Raw genomic sequence first — 27,946 nt, 5'->3', positions numbered from 1 at the left:
TACCTAGCGTGTCTTGGTAACTGCATTGCCAGGCTTTCCGTACAAACTCTGAAAGCCTTGATCTAAATGAGATGTCCTGGTGCCCTTATTTCAGACACTGATGCGCTGGTTTGGGCACCATTGTGGAAAAATGGTATACAAATAATAAGATGATGATTTGGAGCTTCAGGGGCTCAGCAGTTTGTGATCTCACAAGCGAGAAATAAGCAGCAGTAGTAACAACAACAAGCACATTTATATGGTGCTTTAGAGCAGATGGTGGCTAATGTTTTTGGCCTGAGGATGAGGTCCACATCCATCCTTTGCCAGTCCCCTGGGAGCTGCATGCCAGCAGTGGATGTGGCCGATCCACACTCTTGGACACAGGCTGTTGCATCCTTGCACACAGCCCCCCCCCACGCCCCTTCTACCCCTCCCCCCTGCTATGTGGAGATCAGCTGAGGAGGGGGTGCTATTGCTCCATCTCTGCTTATCAGGGCAACTTGAGCTCTCTCCATCGGAGCACACTCTACAGTGGTGCCCTGCAAGACGAATGCCTCGCAAGACGGAAAACCCGCTAGACGAAAGGGTCTTCCGTTTTGGAGGTGCTTCGCAAGACGAAAATGTCTTGCGAGTTCCTGCGGGGTTTTTTCCCCCCCCCCTTTTCCCCAAGCCGCTAAGCCGCTTATCAGCTGATCCTAAGCCGCTAAGCCGCTTAACAGCTGATCCGCTAAGCCGCTTATCAGCTGATCCGCTAAGCTGCTTAACAGCTGATCCGCTAAGCCACTAAGCCGCTTATCAGCTGATCCGCTAAGGCCGCTAATAGCGCTAATCCGCTAATCCGCTAATGGGCTTGCTTCGCAAGACGAAAAAACCGCAAGACGAAGAGACTCGCGGAACGGATTCTTTTCGTCTTGCGAGGCACCACTGTACTTTATTATCATTTTTCTTTTTGTCCCCAGGGTCAAAACTGGTGGAGTTGGGGTGGAGGGACAGGACATTTGCTGGTGGCCTAAGTTAGGCCACCCCTTGCATTAGAGTCTTCGAAATATTTCCAACACATGTCGCAGCAATCCTTTCAACAACCTTGCCAAGTAGTTTACTATTATCCCCATGTCTTGAGGACCACCTCCTCCCAGATGAATCTGCCTGTGCAATTGGATCAAGACGGGTGGATCGGCTCTGCCGTCTTTTGCTGGTGAATTTCCCAGGGGGGCACCTGGCTTCTTTGCTGCCTGATTTCTAGTGGGTGGTGAAGGCAACGCTCTTTACCCAAGACTTTGAGCTTGGGTAGTTGGAATGCTGAATATAGTGTGTGTGTGTGTGTGTGTGTGAGAGAGAGAGAGAGAGAGAGAGAGAGAGAGAGAGAGAGCGCGCTTGATGTTCTGTTCTGTTTGGGAGTTGGTGTGCGTTTTCTTTTCCCCTTCCTTGTACAGTCATACCTCGGGTTAAAGTCACTTCAGGTGGAGCGTTTTCAGGTTGTGATCTGGAGTGACCTGGAAGTAACAGAATGCGTTACTTCCGAGTTTCGCCGCTTGCGCATGTGCAGAGGCTCAAAATGACATCATGCGCAGAAGCGGCGAATCGTGACCCGGAGACGCAGGTTGCGTTCTACTCTGGATGCGAATGGGGCTCCGGAACGGATCCCGTTCGCATCCAGAGGTACCACTGTATGGTTAGATAACTTGCCTGGTCTGCTTGACCAAAAGGCGGCATAGAAGTATTCCAATAAATGGAAGTATTTGAGGATGGATGTCGTGGGCTGAGGAGGAAACTGACTTGCCTAAGGTTATGTAGTGAGCTTTTGGCAGAACCAATGTCCTGCTTATGGGCTTTCCATTGGGCCACCTGGCTGGCCACTGGGAGAACAGACTGCTGGATTAGATGGGCCTTTGTTCTGACCCAACTTCAGAGCTGCTCTTGTCTTCCTGGCTCTTCCTGGCTCTCTGCTCATTTGCTGTGTTGTGCTGGGGGGTGAGCATGTGGCCTTGATAACAGAGGAAGTCTGTGTCTTGTGCAAAATAGTCAAAAGGAACAAAAGGAACTGGCTGCTTCTTATATCCTCTAGCAGGCTGCATGGGGAATTCCAGTGGATTTATTTAATGTCAAATATCTTTTTAAAAATAAAAATGTCTGGAGCTGTGAACAATAGCAAGGTTTAAAATGCAAATTATAAAACAGCGTAGCAGATAAAAGGCAACATCAAAAGAAATCCAGGCATGAGTTAAAATCCCATCATACACTAAAGAGTATTTAAAAGACTGGGGATTGTTTTTAAGAAAAGGTATATACCTGAAACATCTCTGTCTATTGCCTGGTGAGCTTTTAGATGCCCCGACCTCTCTCTTCCCTTGCTCACATTTATTTATCAATGGCCATGAGTCACAATGGCAGCCATAACAGCATCCCCATTGAGGTTTGACAGGCACTCACACCTGCTCTTTGTACTTACTGGAAACAGTGGAAGCCTTTTGTGTTTCTGTTGTGTTTTTAAAAAGCTCTTTCAACTTGTTCATTTATTTATATACTGCTTAATGTCAAAATGGTATATTTACAAATCACCTTGAGGCTCATGAGTTTATAATTCATAAATTAAGAAGAAGAAGCACCGAAAAAGGGGCTGTGTGGCTGTAGAGAATTCCCCTCCCCCTGCACTGCTATCACTCAGTGGGTTTGGCAAAGGACCTTGCCAGCATTGATCTGTTTCTAGGCTGCCTTTCAGCGCAAGACTCCCAGGGCAGTGTACAGTTCAAAACATCAAATACATCAACTCCGAAACCCTGCACTTTTGTCCTTCATCTGTTATGCTGGCAGACCTGTGACCTTCACTGGGGCTAAGCTCAGAGGCTGCGGCCAGAAATCAGGCCCTCTGTTTCCCAGCGTCCCAAGAGAGTACAGATGGATCACTCCACTTAATCAGTGAGCTGTTTTCTGTTTTAATCTGCACCCTGTCAAGCTTTCAATCAGACAAATTACATCCAGCAACGTTTTCAGTTTTCATAAGATGTTGTGACGCAGTCCAGAAACACACAAAACCCTTGCCCTCGTTTTATACCCCTGCCCCCCAACCAAGTTCTGGAGGAGTTCATGCTGAATTCTGCCGTCCAAATAAACTGCCAGAGTTATAAACGTTGCGAGCCTTTGCTTGGTTCTGCATTTAGTCCGTCTGACAAATCCAATCTGTTAAAAGAGAAATTTCGTTTTGCGTGAGAGACCCAGGGCAAGGAGAGAAGCGAAGTTTACTTCAAAATATTTTCAACCATATTTGTTCTCTAAGCAGTTCACGGTTAAAAAAGAAAGGCAAAAAAAAAGCAACACACACACACAAACATTTATAGGGAAATGCTTTTGCCCTTAAAAAGAAGGAGCCTGTGGTATCATGTGACTCCTGGCTGTGCTCCCCCCAAATATGGCGACAGCAGCAAAGTGAGCTCATGGGGACAGATGTTCTTCAGGGTCCTCTTCTCAGTCCCACCAGATGTTTCATATGCTGGGCAGTTTGATTTCAATAGTTCCCACTGACAGTGGGAAAGTCCTTGCCTCCTGTTGATGTTCATCTGTGGCGGTGAGGAATATGGCCTCAAAATTAGTGCAGGGGTATTGAAATCAGGATTGCATGGTAAATAGGTATGTGGAGAAGGGAAACAGAGAACCAGATAGGACCACAGCTCCCTTCCCCTAAGCCCTGGGGCCCCTGCCTTTTGGAGCTTTCCACAGAGAAGCCTTGTATATTTCACATCCATGAGGGCTAGAGGCTTGCTCTCTCTTAACACCTTTCAGTTTTCCAGTATTTTCCAGAGTGACAGATAAATCAGTAGGGTACCAACACACATACTACACGTGTATGTTGGACGAATAGAAAACTTGCCAACCTACTTACTTAAAGAAAGGGCAAATTAGCATTGCAACCCTTGAGGGCAAAATGTGAAAAAATAAAATGAAAAAAACAGATGAGAAAAAGGAGTTAGACATTGTGCTCTGCCAACAAGAGTTGATTGCTACCATTTCTTGATGCTGTCGGTGTTAGGAGCACCATAAGGCCTGCAAACCATCCAAAAGGCAAGTGGAAATGTTAAATCCTGTTACCCTGGACTTCTGACCTGTTGCAGGCATGGGGTCACAGCTGCATCGCCACGAGGTTGCAAATCACACACCATACGCTGGCAGGTGGGTTGCCTGCCCCCGTTTCCTAGTAGCTGCCCAAGGTGAAACATCATCCCTGATTGGGCTTTGGGGAGTGCCCTTTCCCCTTCTCTAAACTAGTTAGCACATGTGCGCAGACTAGGATTTCCTCAAGTTTCAGCCCTTCCCACCGATATCTAAGTTACATGGACATAAATGAATGAGCCTTAAGGTGCACTGGGGGAGGAAAACCTTCAACAATGTCTGTGTGTTGCTGGGTTTGGGGAGAGCCAAGACAGTGATCTGTAGTGGCGGAACAGGCATGTTACGCATGCGCAACGGTGTCCGTATTTTCACCCATGAAACGTTGGGCGTGGATGTACTGTGTTTATGGCTGCATCACACGCTTACGTTAGGTTAAAGAGTTATTCCAGTTTCTCCCCTTAATTCTGGGGTCTGTAGTTCTTTGGTGGGGAACTCTATGGAATAGAAACTTCTCTTGACCCTTACCAAACTATGACCCCCAGGATCCATGGACTAATGTAAGTTTGTAATGCAGTTATGCTCCCAGAGCTAGCAGGCAGGAGTTTTGGGGAGACGGTAGCGGGAAGGGGTGGCCGAGAGAAGAGTGGAAATCTACCCTTTCTGTCAGTTGAACAGCCTTCAGCAACACAGTACTGATTTTTTTAAAAAATAGGAAAGGCTTTAGGGGGAGGTGGTGGCTGTTAGACAGTGCCAAAGGATCTTGATTGCATGCTCCGAAACCCATTTTGGTGTGTGTGGAAGCGGAACCAGGTAATGATGGTAATTCTAGGCGAATGAATCTGGTATAAGGGTCTCTCCACCCCCTTGATACCCTCGACTCCCTCTTTCTATGCAGCAAGACAATTGGTAGGTCCCATGTTCCATTGGGCTGGGAGGAGATTTGCTAAGAGAAAGAAACTGGGCTGTGTGTGTGTGTTGGTACAGCAGGTCAGGAGGTGGTTGCTAAACAGGAAAAGATAGGACAGCTCCAAAGTCAGGGAAACGGGATGAAGGAAACACAGATTGGCCAAGGCTGTTTTGTCAGGAGACGTTCCGTTGTGCATTCCAAGTCCGTTGGGATGCTGTGAAGAAAAAGGGGGTCCCGTCGCCATCGTTGGCCATTCTGCAGGCCCAAGGCTCACCGCTGCTCCCTCCCCCTTGTGCGTTCCTCGAACCTCCCACTCCTTCGCTCGTTGGGTGGCTGCTCTCTTAGCAACAGCCTCCTCCGCCATCTTCTCCCTGGCCAGGCCCTTCTTGCCTCAGGGGGCCGCTCTGGATGTGGAGGTTGGACTTATGGCTGTCGTTCTGGGTGGGGCCGCTGCTCACCCGGTTCTTGATCTCCGCCGCCATGGTGAGGAAGGCCTGTTCGACGTTGGTGGCGTTTTTCGCACTGGTCTCTAGGAAGGGCACTCCAAGGGAGTCTGCGTATTCCTGCGTGCAGGGAGGGCGAGACAAAACAGCAATGAAGACTCAGCGATGATCTGCAGACAGGTAGCCGTGCTAAGCCTTTTGCAGCAAAAGCAACTAAGAATCTCTTAACATGTCACAAGAGATGCTTTGCTGTTTCCCATAACAAATAAATGTTATTCTGTATAATGCATTTCTGTAATTTTATATTTCTCTCTGTAGCGCCCTGGAATCTGTTTTTACAGAAAGCTTTGTTTGTACATTTTTTAAATATCTAAATAAACTTGTTAAACAAATGTTGCGGCCCTGACAGCTATTAGCAGCCCAATCAAATGGGCAGGGTACAAATAATAAAATTATTAGTAGAAATAGAATAGTATGGGGTGATCTGAAAGAGAGCAAGAGGAGACTATCAGGAGGCGACTCTCTGCTGCCCAGCTTTTCATAAGGTAGAAGCTGGCATTTTGATCTAGCACCACTGCAGTTTATGAAATAACATAAGCAATATGTTTATTGCTTAGATTCTTGTATCAAGAAATTTACAATCTAAAAGCTCCTTCAGGAGTCGGGGAGACGTCAAAGAGAATGAATGAAAATGAAAGAGTGCGAATGCAGCTCGTTTCACTGAAGGTGAAATTGCTTTCTCAGCACTTTAAGGGTAAAAGCTGGTTTGATGCATGCCCTTCCCATTCCCCTATTTACGCACCTTGGCTGTAGTGTAATCCACTGCTTTCTTGCTCGTGAGGTCGCTCTTGTTTCCTACAATCAATTTGTTGACGTTCTCACTGGCATAGCGGTTGATCTCCTCCAGCCAGAGATGCATGTTGTTGAAGGAATCCTGGAAAGGGGCAGGGACAAAGTTCAGAGAAGTGGTTCGTTTACATATGTGGGTAGCAGCAGCAGTGAGCTACTCTGGCCTCATGTTTGCTGAAACTCCTCTTCTTCCCTAACCATATTGTTCATTTGTCTGTCCCTGGCTGCTTCTCACCAACCAAGCTTCTAAATAACTGCTTGCCTAGTCACCTATGGTGAGCAAGAATCCCTTCCAGGTGATTAGATAGGGATGCTTTCCAAAAGTTAATTCTCTGCCTCTCTTATACTGCCCAACAGTAACACTGAGATAGATGGAGCAGGAGGGTTAGTTAAAAATGTGTGCTATTAAATTATATGGATGCATTTGCAATGCTACCCTCATTCATTACATGGGGCTTGGCAAGAGAACTTTCTGGTGGCAATAAGAAGAGCCCTGCTGGTTTGGACCAAAATTCATCAGTCCAGCATCCTGTTCCCTTACAGTGGCCAATCAGATGCCCACAAACTGGGCAATAACTGTCCTCCGCTGATGATTTCAAGCAAATGATGCTTAGTGTCATTTCGCCTCTGAACAGAGGAGCCATAACATGGAGGTTTACGGAATGTTTCATAAAGCTCTCCGCTTTTAAACCTATCTAAGTTAGTGGAGTGGACATTGCTGCATCTTGTGGTAGTGAATTTTTGTGGGGGTCTGCCATTTGGCCTCTGTTACTGGTGGCCCAAGGTAGCCAGCCAAGGCAGCTGCTTTTCTTGCTGCCATGTATCTTATCCCTTGCAGGGACATCCCTGTTGATATCTTCATCCCCTCCCATTGCTAGAATCTCCTGATCTGATGTTTTGAGAAAGGAGGGGGCGGAAAGTGCTCTTGTACTCTTCCGCTCTTGACTGACTGCCTGACTCTGTGTGCGGAGAATCTTATCTGTGTAGTGACTAGATGGCTGGGTGGGAGCTGTAACACTCATGCAAGCCAGTAGTTCGTTAGTTTGTAGTAGCTATTAGAAATAAAAGGAGTTATGCTTCGCAGCTAGCTTCCGTGTTATTTATACTCTTCGTGAGTCTGGGGCTCACAATGCACAGTTGTGAGTCCAGTGCACTGGGACTTGTTATCCAGGATTGGAAGGTCTCTGAAAGTGCTCCTGTCGCCTAGCCCAGTCGGGGCAGAACCAGTTATTGAGCCCAGTCGCTGACATCGGTTGAAAGGCGTAATGACAATCCCTGCAAGGGATAAGATACCTTGCATTGCAAGGGACTGAGCTTGATGACTTGGGTCTCTTCCAACTCTGCAATTCTATGATTCTGGGCTGTGATGGTCACAGTTGCCCTCAGGGGAATGTCCTACCTAAGGTCTAGTGTCTCCCCTCTGCTTTTCTTGAATGAAAAGCTGTTCTCTGTCCCACTTACCTGGTCTGTCACATCGTATACAATGATGATGCCATGCGCACCTCGATAATAGCTGGACGTGATTGTTCGGAAGCGCTCCTGCCCTGCAGTATCCCACTGTGGGGCAAAGAGATGTGTTTGTTCTGGTCAGTGCTGCCTTCTAGTGGGCAGTGTTAGAAATGTGACTCGGTTTTCAAGAAGAAGAAGAAGAAGAAGAGTTTGGATTTGATATCCCGCCTTTCACTCCCCTTTGAGGAGTCTCAAAGCGGCTAACAATCTCCTTTCCCTTCCTCCCCCACAACAAACACTCTGTGAGGTGAGTGGGGCTGAGAGACTTCAAGAAGTGTGACTGGCCCAAGGTCACCCAGCAGCTGCATGTGGAGGAGTGAACCCGGTTCCCCAGATTACGAGACTACCGCTCTTAACCACTACACCACACTGGCTCTCAACAAGAGAATGTAATGAGAGTATGAGAAAATGAGTGAAACCAAAATGGAACTTAACAGAAATTTTGATTCTGTTCATATAGGTCTGAATCAGGACAGTGGCTTCGTTTCCCACTGCATTGTATACAAGGTGAATTGCCTGCAAATATATATGTGTGTGTGATTATATACTAGGGGAAACAAAATAAAAAATCAAAAAATTCCTTCCAGTAGCACCTTAGAGACCAGCTAAGTTTGTTATTGGTATGAGCTTTCATGTGCATGCACACTTCTTCAGATAACAAACTTAGTTGGTCTCTAAGGTGCTACTGGAAGAATTTTTTTATTTTTTATTTTGTTTCGACTACAGCAGACCAACACGGCTACCTACTTGTAACTAGATACTAGGGGAAGTTATCATAGGTCTGTTTTAATGCATTTATATTCAGTTGCCACAACATTTACATAAATGCACATACTGTATATTTCAGCACTCTGTTCTCCTTGGATTCATCCCTTGGACCTGTCAGCAAATCTAGAATTTGAAGCAGCTCCTAAGGCTGCTGTTAAAGAATGTCAAAACTTCCACTGGAAGGTTATCATTTCACCAACCATTCAAGGTGTTTTTAAGGGGTCCTTAATTACAAATGGCTGAGTGGAAGAAGGTGGAGAAGAAAAAGCTGCACCTGCTGTGATTCTAGATTCTGTGCAGCTGTTTAAGGTACAGGAGCTCTTAAGGAGGAGGAGAAGAAGAAGAAGAAGAAGAAGAAGAGTTTGGATTTGATATCCCGCCTTTCACTCCCCTTCAGGAGTCTCAAAGCGGCTAACATTCTCCTTTCCCTTCCTCCCCCACAACAAACACTCTGTGAGGTGAGTGGGGCTGAGAGACTTCACAGAAGTGTGACTGGCCCAAGGTCACCCAGCAGCTGCAGGTGGAGTATGCAGCCATTGCAACTTGCACCAGAGGGAGATAATCCAGGAAGCTCAGTTTCCAGCCTCCTGTTTCCACAGCCCTGTGGATATACTTACAATCTGCAGCTTAATGGTCCTTCCCTCCAACTCTATTGTCCGGATTTTGAAGTCCACGCCGATGGTACTGATGTAACTATCTGTGTAGGTGTCATCCTAGAGAAGAGGAAAAGAAAGTGTGCATGTGAGTAGTGGCATTCTGCTTAGATAATTTGCTGTGTCTGAGTGGGAGCAATAGAGCAATAGAGATTATTGTGGACTTTAGGAAATGTAAATTGAATATTCAACCACTTATTATTGAGGGGAAGTGTGTGGAACAGGTCTTGGTGTTTCGATTTCTGGGAATGGAGTTGAGAGATGACCTAACCTGGGGAGAAAACAGCAAAGACCTGATGATAAGAGCACAGCAGAGGTTATATTTTCTGAGAATCCTCCGGGAAAACAATCTCTCCAAGGACCTGTTGGTGGCATTTTACCACTGTACTGTGGAGAGTGTATTAACTTATGGTCTGTGTGTGTGGTTTGGGAGCTGCACAGCCAGGGAACAAACAATGCTGTCCAGGGTTGTAAAGACTGCAGAGAGAATAATTGGGTGCACTCTTCCCACCTTGGATCAAATCTACACTTCCAGGTGCCACAAGAAAGCTGCAGAGATAGTGCAGGATAGTGCCCACCCCGGAAATGATCCCTTTCAGCTTCTGCCTTCTGGAAGAAGGTACGGGGTTATAAAGACTAGGACTAGCAACCTGAGAAACAGTTTCTATCCCAATGCAATTTTGGTTCTAAACACAGTGTAAGGTTGTCTCTATGGGAGTAGATTGTATTTAATTATGGGGTTTCAGAGTTTTTAGGGGGTTTTGAATGTCTTATGTAGATTTTTCAATTTCATTGTTCTGTATGGGACAATGACAATAAAGACGTCGTATCGTATGGTATCGTTTGTAAGTTAAGAAATCGTAAGATACTGAAGAGGTAGAGCATCTTCTTTCCATGGGGGCGTTTCCAGGTAGAGTTGAGAAGGAACTCTGTCTCAAATCTTGGGGAGCCCTGCCTGTCAGTGAAGGTCGATGGGCCAGTTGTCTGTCTCTTTGCAAGGTAGCTACTTGCCTTGACACCCACCCCACTGTTACTGACTGCATATGTATCCCACCTTTTCCTCCATGGAACTTAAGGTGGCAAACGTTTCTGCCCTCGTTGAATTCCTGCAACAGCCCTGCGAGGTAGGTTAGGCTCAGAGGCAGTGCCTGGCCCAAGGTCACCCAGTGAGTTTTAGGGCAGAGTGGGGATTTGAACCCTAACTTTCCAGGTCTTAGTCCAACACTTGAACCACCATATCTCTTGACTGCCGGTTCAGTTTCCTTGGCTACCTTCATGGTGATCCTAACGCTAAAATGAAAAATCTGGGGAATTCAAAGTCTGGAATTTTATTTTTTTTTAACTTGGAAAAAGTAAGTCTTTATTGTTTTTCTGTCTCAATGCATGCAGATGGCTGATGTCTCAAAGAGACTGCAGATAAATCTGTATTGGGTATTGGATTATGAAATGCTTTATCCCCAAATGATTGCTCTACCAGTGTTCAACGTGCACAGTATTTTGTGTCCCCCCTTTTTTCCTTTTTTAAACAATTTCAATTAATCCCTTCACCTCCCTCCCCCACAGCCCAGTACTTCCCTCCATCTGTGTCTGGAATTTCAGGGTGGGAAGGGATTTCTTTAAAAAAACAAATCACAGCACACCTCCATTCTTGTTAAGCTCCACTCACTAATGTGGACAAAAATAGCACTGGCTATCTAAAATGGGGGCGCATGGGAGCTAATGTATAAGGAAAAACGAGACCTTTATGACCTGTGAACACAGTATAAGGCTTCTTTCTGGAAGTGACCCAGGAAACCTTTTTCTGACCCTTAGAAAAGGCTCACCTGGAGCCTATATCTGTTAAGCCAAGCTCCCTGTTGAAGAACAGGTGGCAGCCTGGGTTGCAGATCCCCCCCCCCCACCATCAAAATTAGCTTGGTGTTTCATTTTTGTGTCCCTTTCCCTGGGTCTGGAGCTGTTTGTAAGTTTGTTCTGTGGCAAAGCTTGTGACTTCTGTGGTTTGCATTGGCCAGGTGGACGTCTGATGTTTGGGCGCTGGACTCAGGCTAGGATAAGGCCTAGCACCTGGGAGCAGGTGATAGGAAAGACCCTTAGCTGAGGCCCAGAGTAGACAGTACAGGACCCAATAGTCTGACTGGCCAAAAAAAGGAGCTTTATTTCTAAGATGCTTTGTGCGTGCTCGGAGGCATCTTCCTCTATATATCATGGGGTAAGACCTGATGTTGAAAATGTGGCTGAGAGTCCTGCTTGCCTTTTCCGTTTTATAAAATAATAATTATTATTATTTTATGTTAATGTGTTATACATTTGATGTTAGCTGCTCTGAGCCTGGTTTTGGCTGGGGAGGGCGGGGTAATAATAATAATAATAATAATTCTGAGCATAAGCTAGCCAAGGTGCCGGAACACCCCTTCCAAAAGAGCCTTACCGCAAAACGGAGCAGAAGGCATGACTTCCCAACTCCAGAATCGCCAATCAGCAGTAGCTTAAACAAGTAGTCACTGTTGACAAGGTAGGAAAGAGAAAGACGTTTTGGTGAGCAACTGTAAATTGGTTTGTGTTGAAGGGAATCACGTACATGGTCCCCCCCCTTCTTCTTAAGAGAAGAGGAGCAAGCTTTAATTATGAATAGGAAGTAATTAATCCACAGTGTCTGTGATGCCTCTGATTGGTGGTTTCGTTCCCTCCCTGGCTGAGCATCCAAAACCCAGTGCTCAATTGGGAATGATTTCAGAATGCCCTCTCACCCGGCACCACCTCCCTTGTTCACCGTGCAGACAGCCTCTTACCAACAAGGCTTCTCCCTTAGTCACGAGATACTCACTATTCAGGACTGATAGTTGACATGTCGGCAGGCAGGCAGGCATGCAGAAAACCAGGTGTGTCCCGCTGCTTTGAGCACTCAGAAAGCAGGTGTGGAAGGTTGCAGTTCCCCAACTTGTGTCTGCTGTGTGATAAACAAGAAGATTCGTTGTGCAGAGAATTTTTGAAACTGCACTTCTCCATTTTGTTTTTAATGCATTCCAAGAGTTTGGAGAAGGAAGTTGGGATTTGTGTGTGCAAGGTGCCTCAGACGAAATTGTCAAGTGTTTTTCCTTTTTAGTGTTTTTCTAATTTAGTTCTTGGTTCTGATTATGTTTGTCACAGGTAGCAGGTAGTCTTTCCCATTCAAAGTACACTGTTTTCCTGTTTTTTGGCTGGGTGTCAAACCATCAATATATTTGATGTTCTGGCATTTGACGCATGTGTTCGCTGTGCCACGTTATGCTTGCTTCTACCTTTGGTTAATGTCATGGGTAGGCAAACTAAGGCCTGGGGGCCAGATCTGGCAAAATCGCCTTCTCAATCCGGTCCACGGACGGTCTGGAAATCAGTGTGTTTTTATATGAGTAGAATGTGTGCTTTTATTTAAAATGCATCTCTGGGTTATTTGTGGGGCATAGGAATTCGTTCATTCCCCCCCCCCCATAGTCCAGCCCCCCACAAGGTCTGAAGGACAGTGGACCGGCCCTTGAAAAAGTTTGCTGACCCCTGGTTAATGTGCCCTGTCCTGTGTGGCTTCACCTGCCTCTGCTTTCACCTGCCTTTGGCTTTCTCAGTTCCACTCCTCAATTAGCGCCATGAGCCCATCCTCTTAATTCCTTCCAGATGTGCAGCGTCTTCCAGATGTCTAGGCGAGGGAAAGGCAGTCTGCACAGAAGCTTCTTCGCTTCTTCCAGATTCAGCCCTGGTTCAAATTAGGTCTTGTTTCAATTCCCATTGTGTGTGGGACGGGTGACGCTGGCTCATGCCTAGAAACGTCCTCCCCACAATACATGGCTACTCTCCAAGGGCCTCTCTGTACAACAACAAACCATAATAGTTTTATAACAGTGTGAACTGTCATGGCTTCCCTCAAAGGATTATGGGAATGGTAGTCCGCTGCTATAACAGGCAGAGTTCCCTAGCCGTCCCACCCCCTGTCACAGAACTACAGTTCCCAGGGAACCCTCCCTAGGAAGAGCAAAAACTAGCAGACCAGTTTGATTCAGATATGCACAAAGTTGTTACTGTGCTGTGTCGTTTTCACTGTTAAGACACCGACTTCTCTTCCATGTTTCACCTGAGTTACTCCTTGTTCTACATCCATTCAAATAGCCAGTGTTTACTGAAATACAATGTAGGATTGGTGGTGATGCCTTAATTCTTCTGCCTTAGCTAAGAAAAGAAATCCTGGCAAGTTGACAGTTTGCTGAGACTCCACAATCTTTTAAGGGCAAAACCTTTTGGGGGGGGAGAGGGGAGGTAGGATAGAAACATGCGAAGCAGGCCGGGATTTTTCAGTTTGGGGGGACATAAATCTGACAGAGATGTTCAGATTTGTCAAAAACTGGGAACACTCACCCACCCACCCCCACCCCTGGTTAACTTGGGGGAGTGTTTCAGCGGATGTTTGCGATTCATACTGGGCACCGCTGGACATGGATCTGCAAAAAGATTTATTTCTGACACTGCCTCCCTGCCCCCCACAATAAAAACGAGTCCCAAATCTAATTAAAAAATGACGTCTCTTGAAAGAAGGCCAGCAACATTGCTGGCATATCCATTCACATTCACAGAAACACACTCCATTCCCTTAATCTGCCTGCTGGAAGCCTTTGGCTGGCTTATACCTCGCAAGCTGGTAGCTATGCAGTAAAATGTCTCCTAGTTTCTTCTGCATTCTCCTTCCTGGAAACCCACCCTGCTTGAGAAAGAGGGCTTTCCGTTCCCTCCTTGTTCCCTCCCCACCCCCACCCTCATTTATCCCCCTGCCCTGGGATAAAGGTAATATGATGCTGATACGAAGGTTGATGAGAGGAAATGTACCTTCCCTGCGGCCTTGGCTTCTGTGTTTTCCTAGCTGAAGCAGGTGCAGTCCAGGTGCTCTGCAGAGGCAAAGGGTCTCCTTTTAGAGAATTGGAGGGAGACCAGTCCTTCTCTGAAGTATCCGCTGCTGGAGAGCGATGAATGAGCTCCTGCCGCAGGTGGATATCTTAGGACCTGCAATGTCAAAGGCAGCCGCCCGAGGAGGAGAGTCCAGGTTGGATTTACAGAGCAGCGGGATGGCCACCTCAAAGGGAAGAGAAACAAAGGAGCTCCCCACCCGACCCTCCCTGCCCCCCCAGTTTCCCCCAGCAGCTGCTTTTGCTCCCTCCCCAGCCCTCCTGTCTTGCAGCAGAGATGCTCCCAGCTGGGGGCTCCCCTATTGGCCAGCTGTTGGAGATGACATCATCTGATGATGCAGGGAGGACTGGCCTGCTGGTATCTTTAATCTTGCAGGGGGAGGGCTGGATCTGCAAAGAGGGAGGAGGGGTCCCTGCAGGAGAAATGGTGGGGGTAGCGGGGCAGGGCGCCTGCGGGCTTAAATGGGAAATACAGGGCAAATACTGGCGTGCCATGAATATGGCTTTATAGGGCTTAACGTTCTGTCATGGTCACTCGCAGGGTGGAGCTTCAAGGCATGTTTATGAGTGATTGTGATCTGCATTTAATGACTCCATACAGAAAAACAGGGAGTGATAGACCACCCACATTCATTAGCATGGAGTACAGAGGTACGATCTCGTATTGAGGTATTTCTCAAATGTTACAGTGACGTAAAGGCTGGGCGTGTGTGTGTGTGTGTGCTGCACACACGGACACATCAGTGTGCTTTTGGGGCGAGAGGTGCGGTTCTTGCCAGCAGGACAGTTGGGCCATTGCTTGGAGGATGCAGGCTTTCTCAAGTTTTGTCTCCCCAGTTGGATTTGGCTGCAGATTTGCTAACGGAGAACAAAAGATGGACCTCTGCTAATGGTGTCATCAAAAATTTATAATTCTGTGCCCAGCTTTCCAGAAAGGCTGCAACAGTTCAGGGAGGGGAGATGTTTTGGCCTCTTAATGAGACAAAGATCTGAGTTCTTGCCTGACACGAGGAACTCTCTCGGGGAAATGTATGCCCCAGCAAATTTTTGCATGATTTGTACCAGAGCATACCATGAATACTTTGTGTAGTTGCTGCTCATCCCACGTCTCCTGACCAGCAGCTGACATGTGGAGCTCTTTGCATATAAAAGTATTTGCTCTGGCAACAGTTAGTACCAGATAAAAGAGGTTTGTGTTATCTTTAACATGCTGCCCCCTAGTATCATTTGGTTGATGAGACCCCTTCTTCTGTCTGTCAGGATACCTTCCTTCTCCCTGCACAAGATTCTCAACTGCAAGCCCCCCCCCCCAAAGAAAACCCCACACCACCTATTTTTCTGTAGCTCAGCAAAGCATATGAAGAAGGGGCTCTAGCTACGTCTGTGCATATTTCTCAATTGTCTTGTTCCTTTTTTTACAATGCCTGAGCTGGGCCTGATCCTAAGATCAGTATGCTGATCCGGAAAGGAGAAAGTGTATAAATGCAGCGAGCAGACTGAGACGCCTGCTTCTTGGGAGAAAGGCAGTGACAAACCTAGACAGCATCTTAAAAAGCAGAGACATCACCTTGCTGACATAGGTCCGTATAGTTCAAGCCATGGTTTCCCCAGTAGTGATGTATGGAAGTGAGAGCTGGACCATAAAGAAGGCTGATCGCTGAAGAATGGGCGCTTTTGAATTATGGTGCTGGAGGAGACTCTTGAGAGTCCCATGGACTGCAAGAAGATCCAACCTCTCCATTCTGAAGGAAATCAGCCCTGAGTGCTCACTGGAAGGACAGATCCTGAAGCTGAGGCTCCAAGACTTTGGCCACCTCAGGAGAAGAGAAAAGACCCTGATGCTGGGAAAGATGGAGGGCACAAGGAGAAGGGGACAACAGAGGACAAGATGGTGGGACAGTGTTCTCGAAGCGACCAGCATGAGTTTGACCAAACTGCAGGAGGCAGTGGAAGACAGGAGTGCCTGGCGTGCTCTGGTCCAGAGGGTCACGAAGAGTCGGACACAACTAAACGACTAAACAACAAACAACAACAGACCAAGAGCAGCAGAGATGTAGGAAACATAAAGGAGAGAGGGAGACGTCTAGCTCAGTGGAAGAGCCACCCTTGTTCTGCATGCAGAAGGTCCCAAGCTGGCAGGACCTCCCTTAAACGCGCGAAAAGAGCCTGCTGGATCAGGCCAGTGGCCCATTTAGTCCAGCACCCAGTTCTAATAATAGCCAGCCCGTTGGCTGTGGGAAACCTGCAAGCAGGATGCGGCCACAAGAACACCCTTCCCTTTCCAGAAACTGATATTCAGAGGCATAACTGTGGAGACAGAGAATAGCCATCAGAGCTAGCAGCCATTGATAGTCTTATTCTCCATGAAATTATCAAATCCTCTCTTAAAACTATGTAGGCTGGTGGTCAGCCCTTCCTCCTACTGCAGTTTAACTGTCTGCTGTGTAAAGAAATCCTTTTTGTGTGTGTGTCCCATATCTTCCAACATTCAGCTTTTAGGATTACAGTGGTACCTCGGGTTAAGAACTTAATTCGTTCTGGAGGGCTGTTCTTAACCTGAGGCACCACTTTAGCTAATGGGGCCTCCCGCTGCTGCGCAATTTATGTTCTCATCCTGAAGCAAAGTTCTGAACCCGAGGTACTATTTCTGGGTTAGTGGAGTCTGTAACCTGAAGCATATGTAACCCGAGGTACCACAGTACAAGAGAGGAAGGAAAAACTTCTTTCTGTCCTCGTTCGCCATGCTGTTCATAATGTTATCCACCTCTGTAACATCACCTCTTCCTTTGGCTCTAAAAGCCCCAAAGCTGAAAACTTTCCTCCTAGAGGAGTTGCTTCAACCCGAAGCATCGGGTACTAAGTGATGGGAAAGAACCTTTTCTGCGTGAGACACGTCCCTGTCCTCCCCATTCCCCGAGAGCCACTGCTAGCCAGAGAAGAGAAGAAACTTGACCTGGTACAAGGCAGCTTCCTACATACCGTATTTTTTGCTCTATAAGACTCACTTTTCCCCTCCTAAAAGTAAGGGGGAATGTGTGTGCGTCTTATGGAGCGAATGCAGGCTGCGCAGCTCTCCCAGAAGCCAGAACAGCAAGAGGGATCGCTGCGCAGCGAAAGCAGCGATCCCTCTTCCTATTCTGGCTTCTGAGATTCAGAATTTTTTTTTCTTGTTTTCCTCCTCCAAAAACTAGGTGCGTCTTGTGGTCTGGTGTGTCTTATAGAGCGAAAAATACAGTACTTACTACATAGCTGCAGAATTCAAGAATGGAAATAAAATAGGGCAGATAATTTAAAACCACTTCTAGCTTTGTGTGGATGCAATCTGCGTATCTTTTAATGAATGAAAATGCGATCGAAGAATGATAACTCCCAAAGAGGTTTTCAGATACCAGTGCCGCAGTTCCAGTTTGTATTACCTTTTTGATGAAACCTTGAAATTAAATCTCCCGGAAATGAATTCTGACTCGTTTGTTTGCTATCTGGCAGCATTAAATTCTACTGCCTTTGCGAAGCTTTTTGTAAAAGGAGGGGAGGTCACAAAAGTATGAACTCCTCTTTCCCACGCCCCCACTCCACTCACCCCAGGCTACTGGGGGCTTTTCCAAAGGAAGTAATCATTTTAGGCCCCAACTGCATTCTGAAATCTTTGCATGATGCTCCACGGTTTCTTTACAAGGCTCGCTTGCCATGGAGGTCTGCTTAGACATGGCTGACGGAATGGCAGGCCTCTGTTGGTCAGCGGCTTCCGATCCAATCTTGTTGTCAGTGAAGGATCTTTGTTAGATGGAGATCTCTAATTTGGTTTCTTTGCGGCCCATCAGGAGCAGAGCAGAGATCCGACAGTATCCCACATGTTTTTGCAACTGCATCCTTTGCTGCCAGGAGCCAGACTTGTTCATTTCCCAAGTTGTCAGGGTCCCTGATGGATCACTTCAGGATCCGGAGGCTCATCTTCTGTTCAATGTTCAGCTTTTCCACAGACTGCAAAACAAAGTGGAGAAGATTGGTGTTACCAAAAAAAAAAAGCTTTAGTGGGCCTTTTTAGCCTTTCTCAGACCTAGAACTGCTTTTCATGGCTGGAACCCCAGTCCTGGAAAATGTGACTGAAGGATAATTCGGTGTGTGCCTCTGAGAAGGTGCCTCATTGCTGTTCACCACCCTGGTGTCTTGGAGGAAGAGCAGCTTATAAATCTCTTAATAAAAAGCAAACAGAGTGGGGGAACCAGGACCAAGCACCACTCAGGGGTTAAGGAGCAGAGTGTCCGCAAGGGGTTAGTGTAGGGGTGCAGGACCTCAATAATATTATAAATAAATAAATATTATTTATACCCTCCCTTTCCCGCCTTCAGCCCAAGGGTCATGACCCCCTTCTGGGCAATCTTCTGGGGATCACATGATGTGTTGGGTGCGGCAATAAATGTACAGTGGTGCCTCGCAAGACGAAAAGAATCCATTCTGTGATTCTCTTCGTCTAGTGGTTTTTTCGTCTTGCAAAGCAAGCCCATTGAAGGATTAGCGCTATTAGCGGCTTTTAGCGGCTTATCTGCTGATCGGATCAGCTAATAAGCGGCTTAGCGGCTTAGAAAAAGGGAGGGGGAGGAAAAAAAACCAGCAGGAACTCGCAAGACATTGTCGTCTTGCGAAGCAAGCCCATAGGAAATTCGTTTTGCGAAGCACCTCCAAAACGGAAAACTCTTTCGTCTAGCGAGTTTTCCGTCTTGCGAGGCATTCGTCTTGCGGGGCACCACTGTAAATATTACCTTTGTGGGACAGCTTCTACATGGCACACATTCCCACAACCATCTCTGCCATCCAGGGAAGCAGAGTTCAGAGGACACCTGTGTGTGTGTGTGTGTAGCCTGGGGAGAGAGGATGGAGCGTTCTGGGTAGAGTCCTGAGGGACAGATAGAAGGGTGTGGAGGGATAAATTCAGCCCCCAGGCCTGAGGTTCTCCACACCTGGGCTATGGCTGCCTTGAAGACACAGATCCACTTGTCTGACATCTTTTGCTTTTTAAAAAAAATTACTGGAAATTAATCTTATGTTCCTCAGGGTCCATATCTCTGCAGTGTATAGACCAGCCTTCCTCAACCTTGTCCCACTCCAGATGTTTTGTTCTCCTGCTCCCATCTGGGGGCTGATGGGAGTTGGAGGCCCAAACATCTGGAGGGCACGAAGTTGGGAATGGCCAGTGTGGAAGAACCTGCCCTATCCCAGACCTTTGCGAACTCCTCAAAGGAGATGGTGTTGTCTCCATCCTTATCTGCCTCTTGGATGGTTCGGTCTGTGATGCTCTCGAGTTGCTCATCCGTCACCTCGATCCCAATCATCATTCTCAGCACCTGGGGGTTGGGGAAGAGGGGTAGCCAGAGAGATGAGGGGTTCTTAAGGGCGCTGCTTCTCCCTATTCCTCCGCCTTCATCAAGATGAGGGACTAAAGCTTTGCTCTGCTGATGGCTGGAGCACAAACTTGGGCGTGCTTCTGCACCGATGTCCTTGGATAAATCTCCTGGGGTTCCTGGCACGATAAGCACTTGTGACCTTCGCAATGTAAGAAGACCCTGTTGGATCAGGCCAATGGCTTGGATAGTCCAGCATCCTGTTCTCTGAGTGGCCAACCAGATGCCCAGTGGGAAACCTGAAAGCAGGCTTCAAGCACAACAGCAGCTCTCCCCATCTGTGATTCCTAGCAACTGGTAAAGGTAAAGGGACCCCTGACCATTAGGTCCAGTTGCGGACGACTCTGGGGTTGCGATGCTCATCTTGCTTTATTGGCCGAGGGAGCAGGCGTACAGCTTCCGGGTCATGTGGCCAGCAGGACTAAGCCGCTTCTGGCGAACCAGAGCAGCGCACAGAAACGCCATTTACCTTCCCACCGGAGCGGTACCTATTTATCTACTTGAACAAGTGTGCTTTTGAACTGCTAGGTTGGCAGGAGCAGGGACCGAGCAATGAGAGCTCACCCTGTCGCGGGGATTTGAACCGCCGACCTTCTGGCTGGCAAGTCCTAGGCTCTGTGGTTTAACCCACAGCACCACCTGCGTCCCTCTAGCAACTGGTATTCAGAAGCATTACGGCCTCTGACCATGGAGGCAGTACATAGCCATCATCGGTAGTAGCCAATGACAGCCTTGCACTCTGTGAATTTGTCCTCTCCTCTTTTAAAGCCATCCCGGTAGGTGGCCGTCACTGTCTCCAGCCACAGCGAGTTCCACAGTTTAACTGTGCGCTGCGTGGATAAGTTCTTTTTTTTTATCCATCCTGACTCTTCCAACAGTCAGCTTTGAGCCCAAGACGTTTCTAGCCTGGTACATGTGAATTTTAAAAAGTGTTTCTATGCATGTAGAGAGCACATTCCTTTTGTCAGGGTGACGCCAGCTCTCCTCCTCCATTGAGGTTTAGGGGGCAGGATATATTTGCCTTTGGGTAACATCTTTAAGCGCTGCCCCTCCCTGATTTTAATTCTTCATACACACACCCCTTTCCCACCCTTGCATTTCCCCCCAGTTGTTTGCAAGAGTTACCTGTAATATTTCTGCTCGGGAGATCTTCCCATCCTTGTCTTGGTCGTAGAGCTGAAAAGCAACTGAACAGGAACCAGAACAATAGGGGGGGGAGGTTAGCAGTGGGGAAGGTTTAGGGCGAGATACCGTGTTGTGCTGCCGGCCCACAGATCTGTCCAGCTTAAGGGTGGACATTAAGCGCCCAGGATGCATGTGCATGTTGTACTTTTGTTACCGCACAGCATAACTGGGGAACTTGGCAGTGACTGCGGAACTCTGTGTTTCGGTTTTCATTTAAATGAAATCAACCAAGCGTCTAGCCCTTACAGCTACATGGGGTACTTCTTGGCACCTTCCTGTAGTTGTTTTCCCTGGAACACCCATTGTACGTCCACTCACACTTCAGCTTGCTAAGCCGGCTGTTAGCGTTCTGCGAGCCTCCGGGTCCTTCCACTGGCCGGAAGTGGGCCAGCACACGAGTGAATGTCCGGAAGTCCGTATTCTCTCTCCTAGGGAGAAACAAGACCCTTCGTGGAATCTTACCTACTAGGAAGGAACATGGGAATCTGCTGGCCCATCTAGCTCCCCATTGCCTTCACTGGAGATGCTTGGAGCTTGAATCTGAGACCTTCTGCATGCAGAGCAGGGGCTCTGCTCCTGAGCTACCGTATTTTTTGCTCTATAAGACACACTTTTTTCCTCCTAAAAAGTAAGGGGAAATGTCTGCGTGTCTTATGGAGCAAATGTGTGGTCCCTGGAGCCAAATTGCCCAGGGGCGAAAAGCAGATCATGCTTTTTTTTTTTTTGGAAAGAGGGAAGTGGGTGTTGAAACAAAGCCGCTGATCTTTTGCCAATCGGGGAGAGAGATAAGGGATCCTAGAGATAAAACTGACCAAACTGCGGGAGGCAGTGGAAGACAGGAGTGCCTGGCGTGCCCTGGTCCAGGGGGTCACGAAGAGGCGGAAACGACTAAACGACTAAACGACTAAACAACAACAGAGATAAAGGAGGCTGCCTGGGAGGGGGAAGGTAAAGACAGCAAACTTGCAAGGAGAGGAGACAGGAAGACTAAAACAATGAAAGAAATTAGAAGAAAAGGAGGAGCAAAAAACTGCTCCAGCTAAGGAAAAGACCCAAAGGCAAACAAGAGGGAAGGGAGTGTTGAAAGGAAACAGCTGATCGGTGGGATCGGAAGAGAGATAAGGGATGCTAGGGATAAAGGAGGCTGCCTGGGAGGTGGGAGGTAAAAGCCCATGGATCCTCAGGATTTTTACATTGGGTCACCCCAAATTCACCATCAGATCGCATAGCATGTCCATGGCTACAGCCTGCACCCCAAAAATCACACACCCACTGTTGAGTGGGGCCGCAATGGCGCAAAAACGTGGTTACAAAGCACGGATCCACATGGATCCTCAGGATTTTTGCATTGGCTCACCCCAAATTCACCATCAGATCACATGTCTGTGGTCATAGCATGAACCACAAAAATCATACATCCACTGTTTCGTTCAGAATATTTTTTTTCTTATTTTCCTCCTCCTCTAAAAACTAGGTGTGTCTTATGGAGCGAAAAATATGGCACTTCCTTTCCTCTTTAGCATGCCATTGCTTGAGGAAGCCTGGTCAGCCTGAGGGTGTTTCTTAATTATGCATTTGCATCAGGGCTGCAAAAGAGGCAGGCCTTGATTACATTGGACAAGGCCAGTGTCTGCCTCACACCTCTCAGTCCTGGGATTTCTCTTTGCGTGGACTTTGGGGAACTGCCTGCAAGAGGCCACTCCTGCCTGGCTGGGTCTCAGCGACAACGCAGGAACTCTGTGTGGCTCTCAGGCAGGCACAGGATGAGCTCAGGCCCTTTCCCGAGACTTGGGAATTGGGGCTGGGAGACGTTCCTTGTGGATGTTCGCCAAGAGCAAATGCGTCTGTGGAAGAACATAACAGACTAGAATCAAGCAGCAGCAGGCAGGAGAAGAGCCCTCCAGGCACACTTGGCTGTTGCAGTACCCTGAATCATAGAATGGACTCTAGAATCATTCTTGTGCACTAAGGTCTGATTCCCTGTATTGTTAGAAGAGTACAGGATGCTGAAGTGAGGGCAGGGGGCAAGCGAGGGCGGTTTCTGTTTTTTATGGCACTGGGCAGGGCCAGAGACTTCCCTACACACAACACACACACACACACACACACACACACACACACACACACCCATCTGGAAAGAAGGCATCAATGATCCGGTCGCCGATGGGGTTCACTGCTAGTTCTCCGATCCCTTCGAAGTCATCTTTGCTGCGGAGGGAGAAAACATAGCTGTAACAAAACGTATAAGTTTTAGCAACAGAATTGGAAGGGATCCCCAAGGGGTATCTAGCCCAACCCCCCACAATTCAAAGGGGCTTATGTTAGGTTTTTATTTTATTCTATTCTATTCCACCCAGCTTTTCTGTTCACAGTGAATATCTGAAGTGGCTGATGACCAAAATGAGCAGGGGTAAAACACATAAAGGGAATCAATTCTGGTCATAACACCCCAGAGGACAGGATCACACTTCAAAACGACCTTGACAGATTAGAGAACTGGGCCAAAACAAACAAGATGAATTTTAACAGGGAGAAATGTAAAGTATTGCACTTGGGCAAAAAAAATGAGAGGCACAAATACAAGATGGGGGACACCTGGCTTGAGAGCAGTACATGTGAAAAGGATCTAGGAGTCTTGGTTGACCACAAACTTGACATGAGCCAACAGTGTGACGCGGCAGCTAAGAAAGCCAATGCAATTCTGGGCTGCATCAATAGGAGTATAGCATCTAGATCAAGGGAAGTAACAGTGCCACTGTATTCTGCTCTGGTCAGACCTCACCTGGAGTACTGTGTCCAGTTCTGGGCACCACAGTTCAAGAAGGACACTGACAAACTGGAACGTGTCCAGAGGAGGGAAACCAAAATGGTCAAAGGCCTGGAAACGATGCCTTATGAGGAACGGCTAAGGGAGCTGGGCATGTTTAGCCTGGAGAAGAGGAGGTTAAGGGGTGATATGATAGCCATGTTCAAATATATAAAAGGATGTCACATAGAGGAGGGAGAAAGGTTGTTTTCTGCTGCTCCAGAGAAGCGGACACGGAGCAATGGATCCAAACTACAAGAAAGAAGATTCCACCTAAACATTAGGAAGAACTTCCTGACAGTAAGAGCTGTTTGACAGTGGAATTTGCTGCCAAGGAGTGTGGTGGAGTCTCCTGCTTTGGAGGTCTTTCAGCAGAGGCTTGACAGCCATATGTCAGGAGTGCTCTGATGGTGTTTCCTGCTTGGCAGGGGGTTGGACTCGATGGCCCTTGTGGTCTCTTCCAACTCTAGGATTCTATGACAAATGAGCAGGAATTTGGTGGTCAAAAGCAGTGGCTAAGGGGCTTCTGTATGCATTTACTATGGGATATCCTTGCTGCGTTTACTAACTTTTTATGGGGCATCAGCGTGACATTGTTATGAAAATCCCTGTCTCTGCTGCGTTTTCCCCTCTTGTGGGTCTTCTGCCTGCAGAAAAACTAACTTAAAAAGACGCCCAGAAGAGAGCAGAACTGCTGTTCTCTGCAGGTGTGAATTGTTTTTAATTCGACTCTGCTGACTCTTGGAATCACAGAATTCTAGAGCAGTATGTTTCTGACTTGTGCTCTGTCACATTAGACAGGTGAACCTATTGCCACTCCGCTCACCTTTAATGTGTCATCATTTTTTGACCAATTTGCTCTGGCGTATTTAGTACTATATTTGTAGACGGCTCTTGAATCAAGCTTTAAAACCTTTTACCAGTCTCGGAAGAAGAAAATGGAGAAATAGGGCTTGAAGAAGAGCATTAGTTCATATTTATTTTTAATTTAGAAACGAAAAACTTCTCGTGTGAATTGTGTCTTCCCTGTTCCCATGACTATATCATGTCCACAATTGTGACAGAACATGGCAGGATAGGAAAAAGCACAAACCTCAACTCAGCTGCCTGGATCTCTACTGTGTAAAGGTCAGTGGGGTGGTGGTTGTGGGGCAATGTCTTCAGACGGAGGCCTCTGAGTTCCTTCCTTGTTCTCAGATTGCCATCCTCTTCCTTTCCCTTCCCTCTTCCTTACCTGAGGAAGCCTTTTTCATCCTTGTCCAAGGCCTGGAACCGCTGGTAAAGGCGCACAACATTAGCTTCCGAGACTGGGTGCAAGAGGAAAGGAGAGGTTTAATGATTAGCCAAGAAAGTGCCATGAGCAGCAGGTATAATGACCTTGAAACGAATGTATTTAAAAAAAAGGAAGAAGCCAGATGCAATTAACATTCCCCTGAATCTAAAGGCGAACTGTTTGGAACTTGGAGAGCAGGCTTGAGCACGCCTGCCCTGCAAGGAAATGGGAACAGACTGTCCAGATTCAGGGCAGTCTCCTGGTCCACGTGGGGACCATGCAACGTGGTTGCTGGGAAAAAGAAGGTCGCAGGCCTGAGGGAGGGCTGGTGATCAGCTTCATCTGGTTTGCTGGACTAAGCTGCTTCTGGCAAAACCAGAGCAGTGCACAGAAACGCTGTTTACCTTCCCGCTGGAGCGGTACCTATTTATGTACTTGCACTGGTGTGCTTTCGAACTGCTAGGTTGGCAGGAGCAGGGACAGAGCAATGGGAGCTCACTCCGTTGCGGGGATTCAAACCGCCGACCTTCTGATTGGCAAGCCAAAGAGGTTCAGTGGTTTAGACCGCAGCGCTACCCGCGTCCCTATAAATGAATTTTAGCAGCAACTAAAATTCCAAGTACCAGATGAAATGGGAAAAGGTATAGAGCAAAGGTTGTCAGTCTGGTGTCTTTCCCCCCCACCTCCAACCTCCCATTATCCATGCTAACTGGGGCTGATGGGAAATGGAGGTGCCGCTGTGACTATTCTTCCTGCCACAGCACTTGTTGCTTTGAAATGTGCTGCATCTTCTCTCCAGGGAAAAGTGACAAGCCCAGCATAATAAAAGACAACATTGGGTTTAAAGCACAAGCATTCAAACCTCCTGCCCCCTACTGAGGGGATTTGATCCCCCCCCCACTTGTTGAAGTGGGGAACAGGATGGAAATCTCAAAGTCAGCCCCCTCCCCTCCCTTTCCTCCTCTGGAGATTTCGCAAACAATAGGAAGGCAGCTGCCAGATAAGATGCAAGGCTTTGGGTGGGGCACCGTGCCAAGCTCAAAAGCAACAGTTCATTTTCCACCCAAAACTTGGTAAAATAACTCTTTAAAGGGGCAGGGGGGAGGATCACATTCCACCCCAGGAGCATGATGATCTCTCCCAAACGAACCGCACCCCGCACCCCAGACGAAAGATTCCCGTGTCCCAAGTCTCTGCTTTTGGCTGACTCATCAGAACAAGAAAAAAACAATTTCTTCCACAGCTGCAAATTGTCCAGAAGTTCTGCACTTGCACAATACTAGCTGATGCGCTGTACTTGAACAGACTTTGTGGATCTCTGATCTCCGTTAGTCACCTCACCTCTGCTCTGTGCCCTGAGCTGGGAACAGGAGGCGGGTGGCCCCGCTGGGGTGAGGCTGGAACGGGACAGGCCCAGAACGCTGGAACCCGAAGATCCGGATTAGCCTCTTCTTCCAGTGCCTGCTCCCTCTCTGGCTCAAGGTGAGAGGGGTGCGTTGGCATCAAGGCAGCTGCAGAGAGCCACAGCCACTGCCCCCTTTCACCTCTTAAATTGCTCCCTGCCCCTGCCCTGTGCTTTGATCTGGATCTCTGGAGTCCTGACAGCCCTTTCCTCCCAGCTCCCAAACTGAGCACTGTTTCAGCTATGAAGTCCCGATTCTGATTCTCTCTGGTCACAAGGCTCTTCTCCACAAGTGCTGGATCTTTCCCTCCTATGAGATTGCCCAAACCCACTGGCCACAATTCCCACCCCTTGCGTAAGTCTGGAGCAGCCAGGACCTCTCTCTTCCCAGCAAAGCCAAGTCGCCTCCTCGGACAGCTCCAGAGATCTAAGGCTGGTCTGTGGGGTTGGCAAGATGAGAGCAAATGCTCCGCAAGGCAGGTGGGCTTCTCATTTTGGGGAATGGGGTTTAAAACAATACCGAGCTCTGTTGCTAACTCCCTCCTCCCCCATTCCCCCCCCCCTCTATTCATGGAAAGAAGGAAAGCAAACCGTTCTCTCTTATAAAGTTTTCCCGTACAGCCAGTTTCTTTCATGATCTCCTGCTGCTCAGGGACGGTGAAGAGCTGAGAAGTTTGGCCTCCCATCTTGAAGCCGTTCTGACTCTCCTCCAGGGCAGCCAAAGCTGTTTACAGGGCGTGCCTCTCTCTCTGTGTGTGCATCTATATTAATATCGGGACACCTACCAACTTCAGCAGAGAGTCACACTCCCAGCAGCTGTTATCAAAGCCAGACAGCTGATCCACTGCAAGGGGAGGAGGGACTTGGGAAGGGCCAGGAAGAGTTGTTTTAAGGTGGAAAGGCAGGGAGAAGAGAGAGGCAGGCAATGCTAAGTGGCTGCTGTAAGTTGCGTGCTGAAATCCAGCATCGCCTGAGCTCTGCGAGTTTGGCTTTCTCCCGATTGAAGTGCAGAGTGTTTGAGGACCGGGACATTTGCAGGGAAACCAAAATGCTTGTTTACAAAGCTATTGTACTACCAACCTTACTGTACACTTGTGAAACATGGACCACTTATAAACGCCATCTCCAACTCCTCGAAAGATTCCATCAACAGGGTCTCCGAAAAATTGTACACATCACTTGGGAAGACAGGCGAACTAATACCAGTGTACTGGAAGAAGCAAAGATCACCAGTGTTGTAGGCAAATGCAGACTTTAGGGTTTCACAAAACTCTTTATCAAGGAGATCACCAGTGTTGAAACGGTGATTCTTCAACACTAACTTCGTTGGACTGGTCGTGTTGTGCGGATGCCTGATGATCGTCTTCCAAAGCAACTACTCTATTCCAAACTTAAAAATGGAAAGCGTAATGCTGGTGATCAACAAAAGAGGTTTAAAGACACTCTCAAGGCAAATCTAAAAAGTGTAGTATAAACACCAACAATTGGGAAACACAGGCCTGCGAGCACTTCAGTTGGAGAACAGCCTTGACCAAAGGTGTCCTGGTCTTTGAAGACACTCGAACTCAGGACGCAAGGGAGAAATGTGCTAAGAGGAAGGCACGCTTGGCAAATCCACACCGGGATCAACTCCCGCCTGGAAACCAATGTGGAAGGACGTGTGGATCCAGAATTGGCCTCCACAGTCACTTACGGACTCACTGTCAAAACTGTGTTTATGGAAGACAATCTTTCTTGGTTA

The 27,946-nt window shown here is 47.6% G+C and overlaps 2 protein-coding genes and 1 long non-coding RNA gene across 5 annotated transcripts in view; all 3 read right to left on the bottom strand.

The window, feature by feature from the left end:
- LOC310712949 overlaps nt 1-27,946 on the bottom strand; it is a 2,318,697-nt gene that overhangs the window by 345,043 nt on the left and 1,945,708 nt on the right. The gene's annotated exons all lie outside the window — the stretch shown is intronic.
- Nucleotides 2,892-14,560, bottom strand: LOC310712913 (ras-related protein ORAB-1-like). 3 transcript variants are annotated; one of them, XM_083516365.1, is made up of 7 exons: nt 14,064-14,560; nt 12,040-12,162; nt 11,644-11,716; nt 9,180-9,275; nt 7,747-7,842; nt 6,239-6,370; nt 2,892-5,556 (listed from the first exon to the last, which is right to left on the bottom strand). In XM_083516365.1, exons 2-7 carry the CDS (start codon nt 12,060-12,062, stop codon nt 5,335-5,337), a joined length of 642 nt encoding a protein of 213 aa, XP_083372491.1. In that variant the 5' UTR covers nt 12,063-12,162; nt 14,064-14,560; the 3' UTR covers nt 2,892-5,334. The 3 variants fall into 3 exon arrangements, with proteins under 3 accessions (XP_083372491.1, XP_083372492.1, XP_083372493.1); XM_083516366.1 differs by having other exon boundaries at nt 12,040-12,159; nt 14,064-14,364; XM_083516367.1 differs by lacking the exon at nt 14,064-14,560 and adding an exon at nt 12,800-13,009 and having other exon boundaries at nt 12,040-12,159.
- LOC310712920 (calcineurin B homologous protein 2-like) lies at nt 17,447-27,024 on the bottom strand. Its single transcript, XM_083516376.1, has 7 exons — nt 26,825-27,024; nt 24,765-24,837; nt 22,852-22,932; nt 21,043-21,152; nt 20,665-20,726; nt 19,360-19,482; nt 17,447-18,121 (listed from the first exon to the last, which is right to left on the bottom strand). The coding sequence occupies exons 1-7, from the start codon at nt 26,889-26,891 to the stop codon at nt 18,068-18,070; spliced, it is 570 nt and encodes a 189-aa protein (XP_083372502.1). The 5' UTR covers nt 26,892-27,024; the 3' UTR covers nt 17,447-18,067.

Source organism: Podarcis liolepis (genome assembly GCF_965112155.1).
Source record: "Podarcis liolepis genome assembly, chromosome: 7".
NCBI classification, from domain to species: domain Eukaryota; kingdom Metazoa; phylum Chordata; class Lepidosauria; order Squamata; family Lacertidae; genus Podarcis; species Podarcis liolepis.
Note: the sequence above shows the minus strand (reverse complement) of the source record. Positions and strands in the feature narration are given on the sequence as shown.

Coding starts and splice junctions, on each gene's coding strand:
- LOC310712913 (XM_083516365.1), bottom strand. CDS start 12,062: ATGTCAACTATCAGTCCTGAATA. Junction 7,843..9,179: donor GGACCATTAAGCTGCAGATT/GTAAGTATATCC, acceptor TTTGCCCCACAG/TGGGATACTGCAGGGCAGGA. Junction 6,371..7,746: donor TATACGATGTGACAGACCAG/GTAAGTGGGACA, acceptor GCCCCTTTCCAG/GATTCCTTCAACAACATGCA.
- LOC310712920 (XM_083516376.1), bottom strand. CDS start 26,891: ATGGGAGGCCAAACTTCTCAGCTCTTCACCGTCCCTGAGCAGCAGGAG. Junction 21,153..22,851: donor GATGCCTTCTTTCCAGATGG/GTGTGTGTGTGT, acceptor GTTTCTCCCTAG/GAGAGAGAATACGGACTTCC. Junction 19,483..20,664: donor CCCGAGCAGAAATATTACAG/GTAACTCTTGCA, acceptor CCCAACCCCCAG/GTGCTGAGAATGATGATTGG.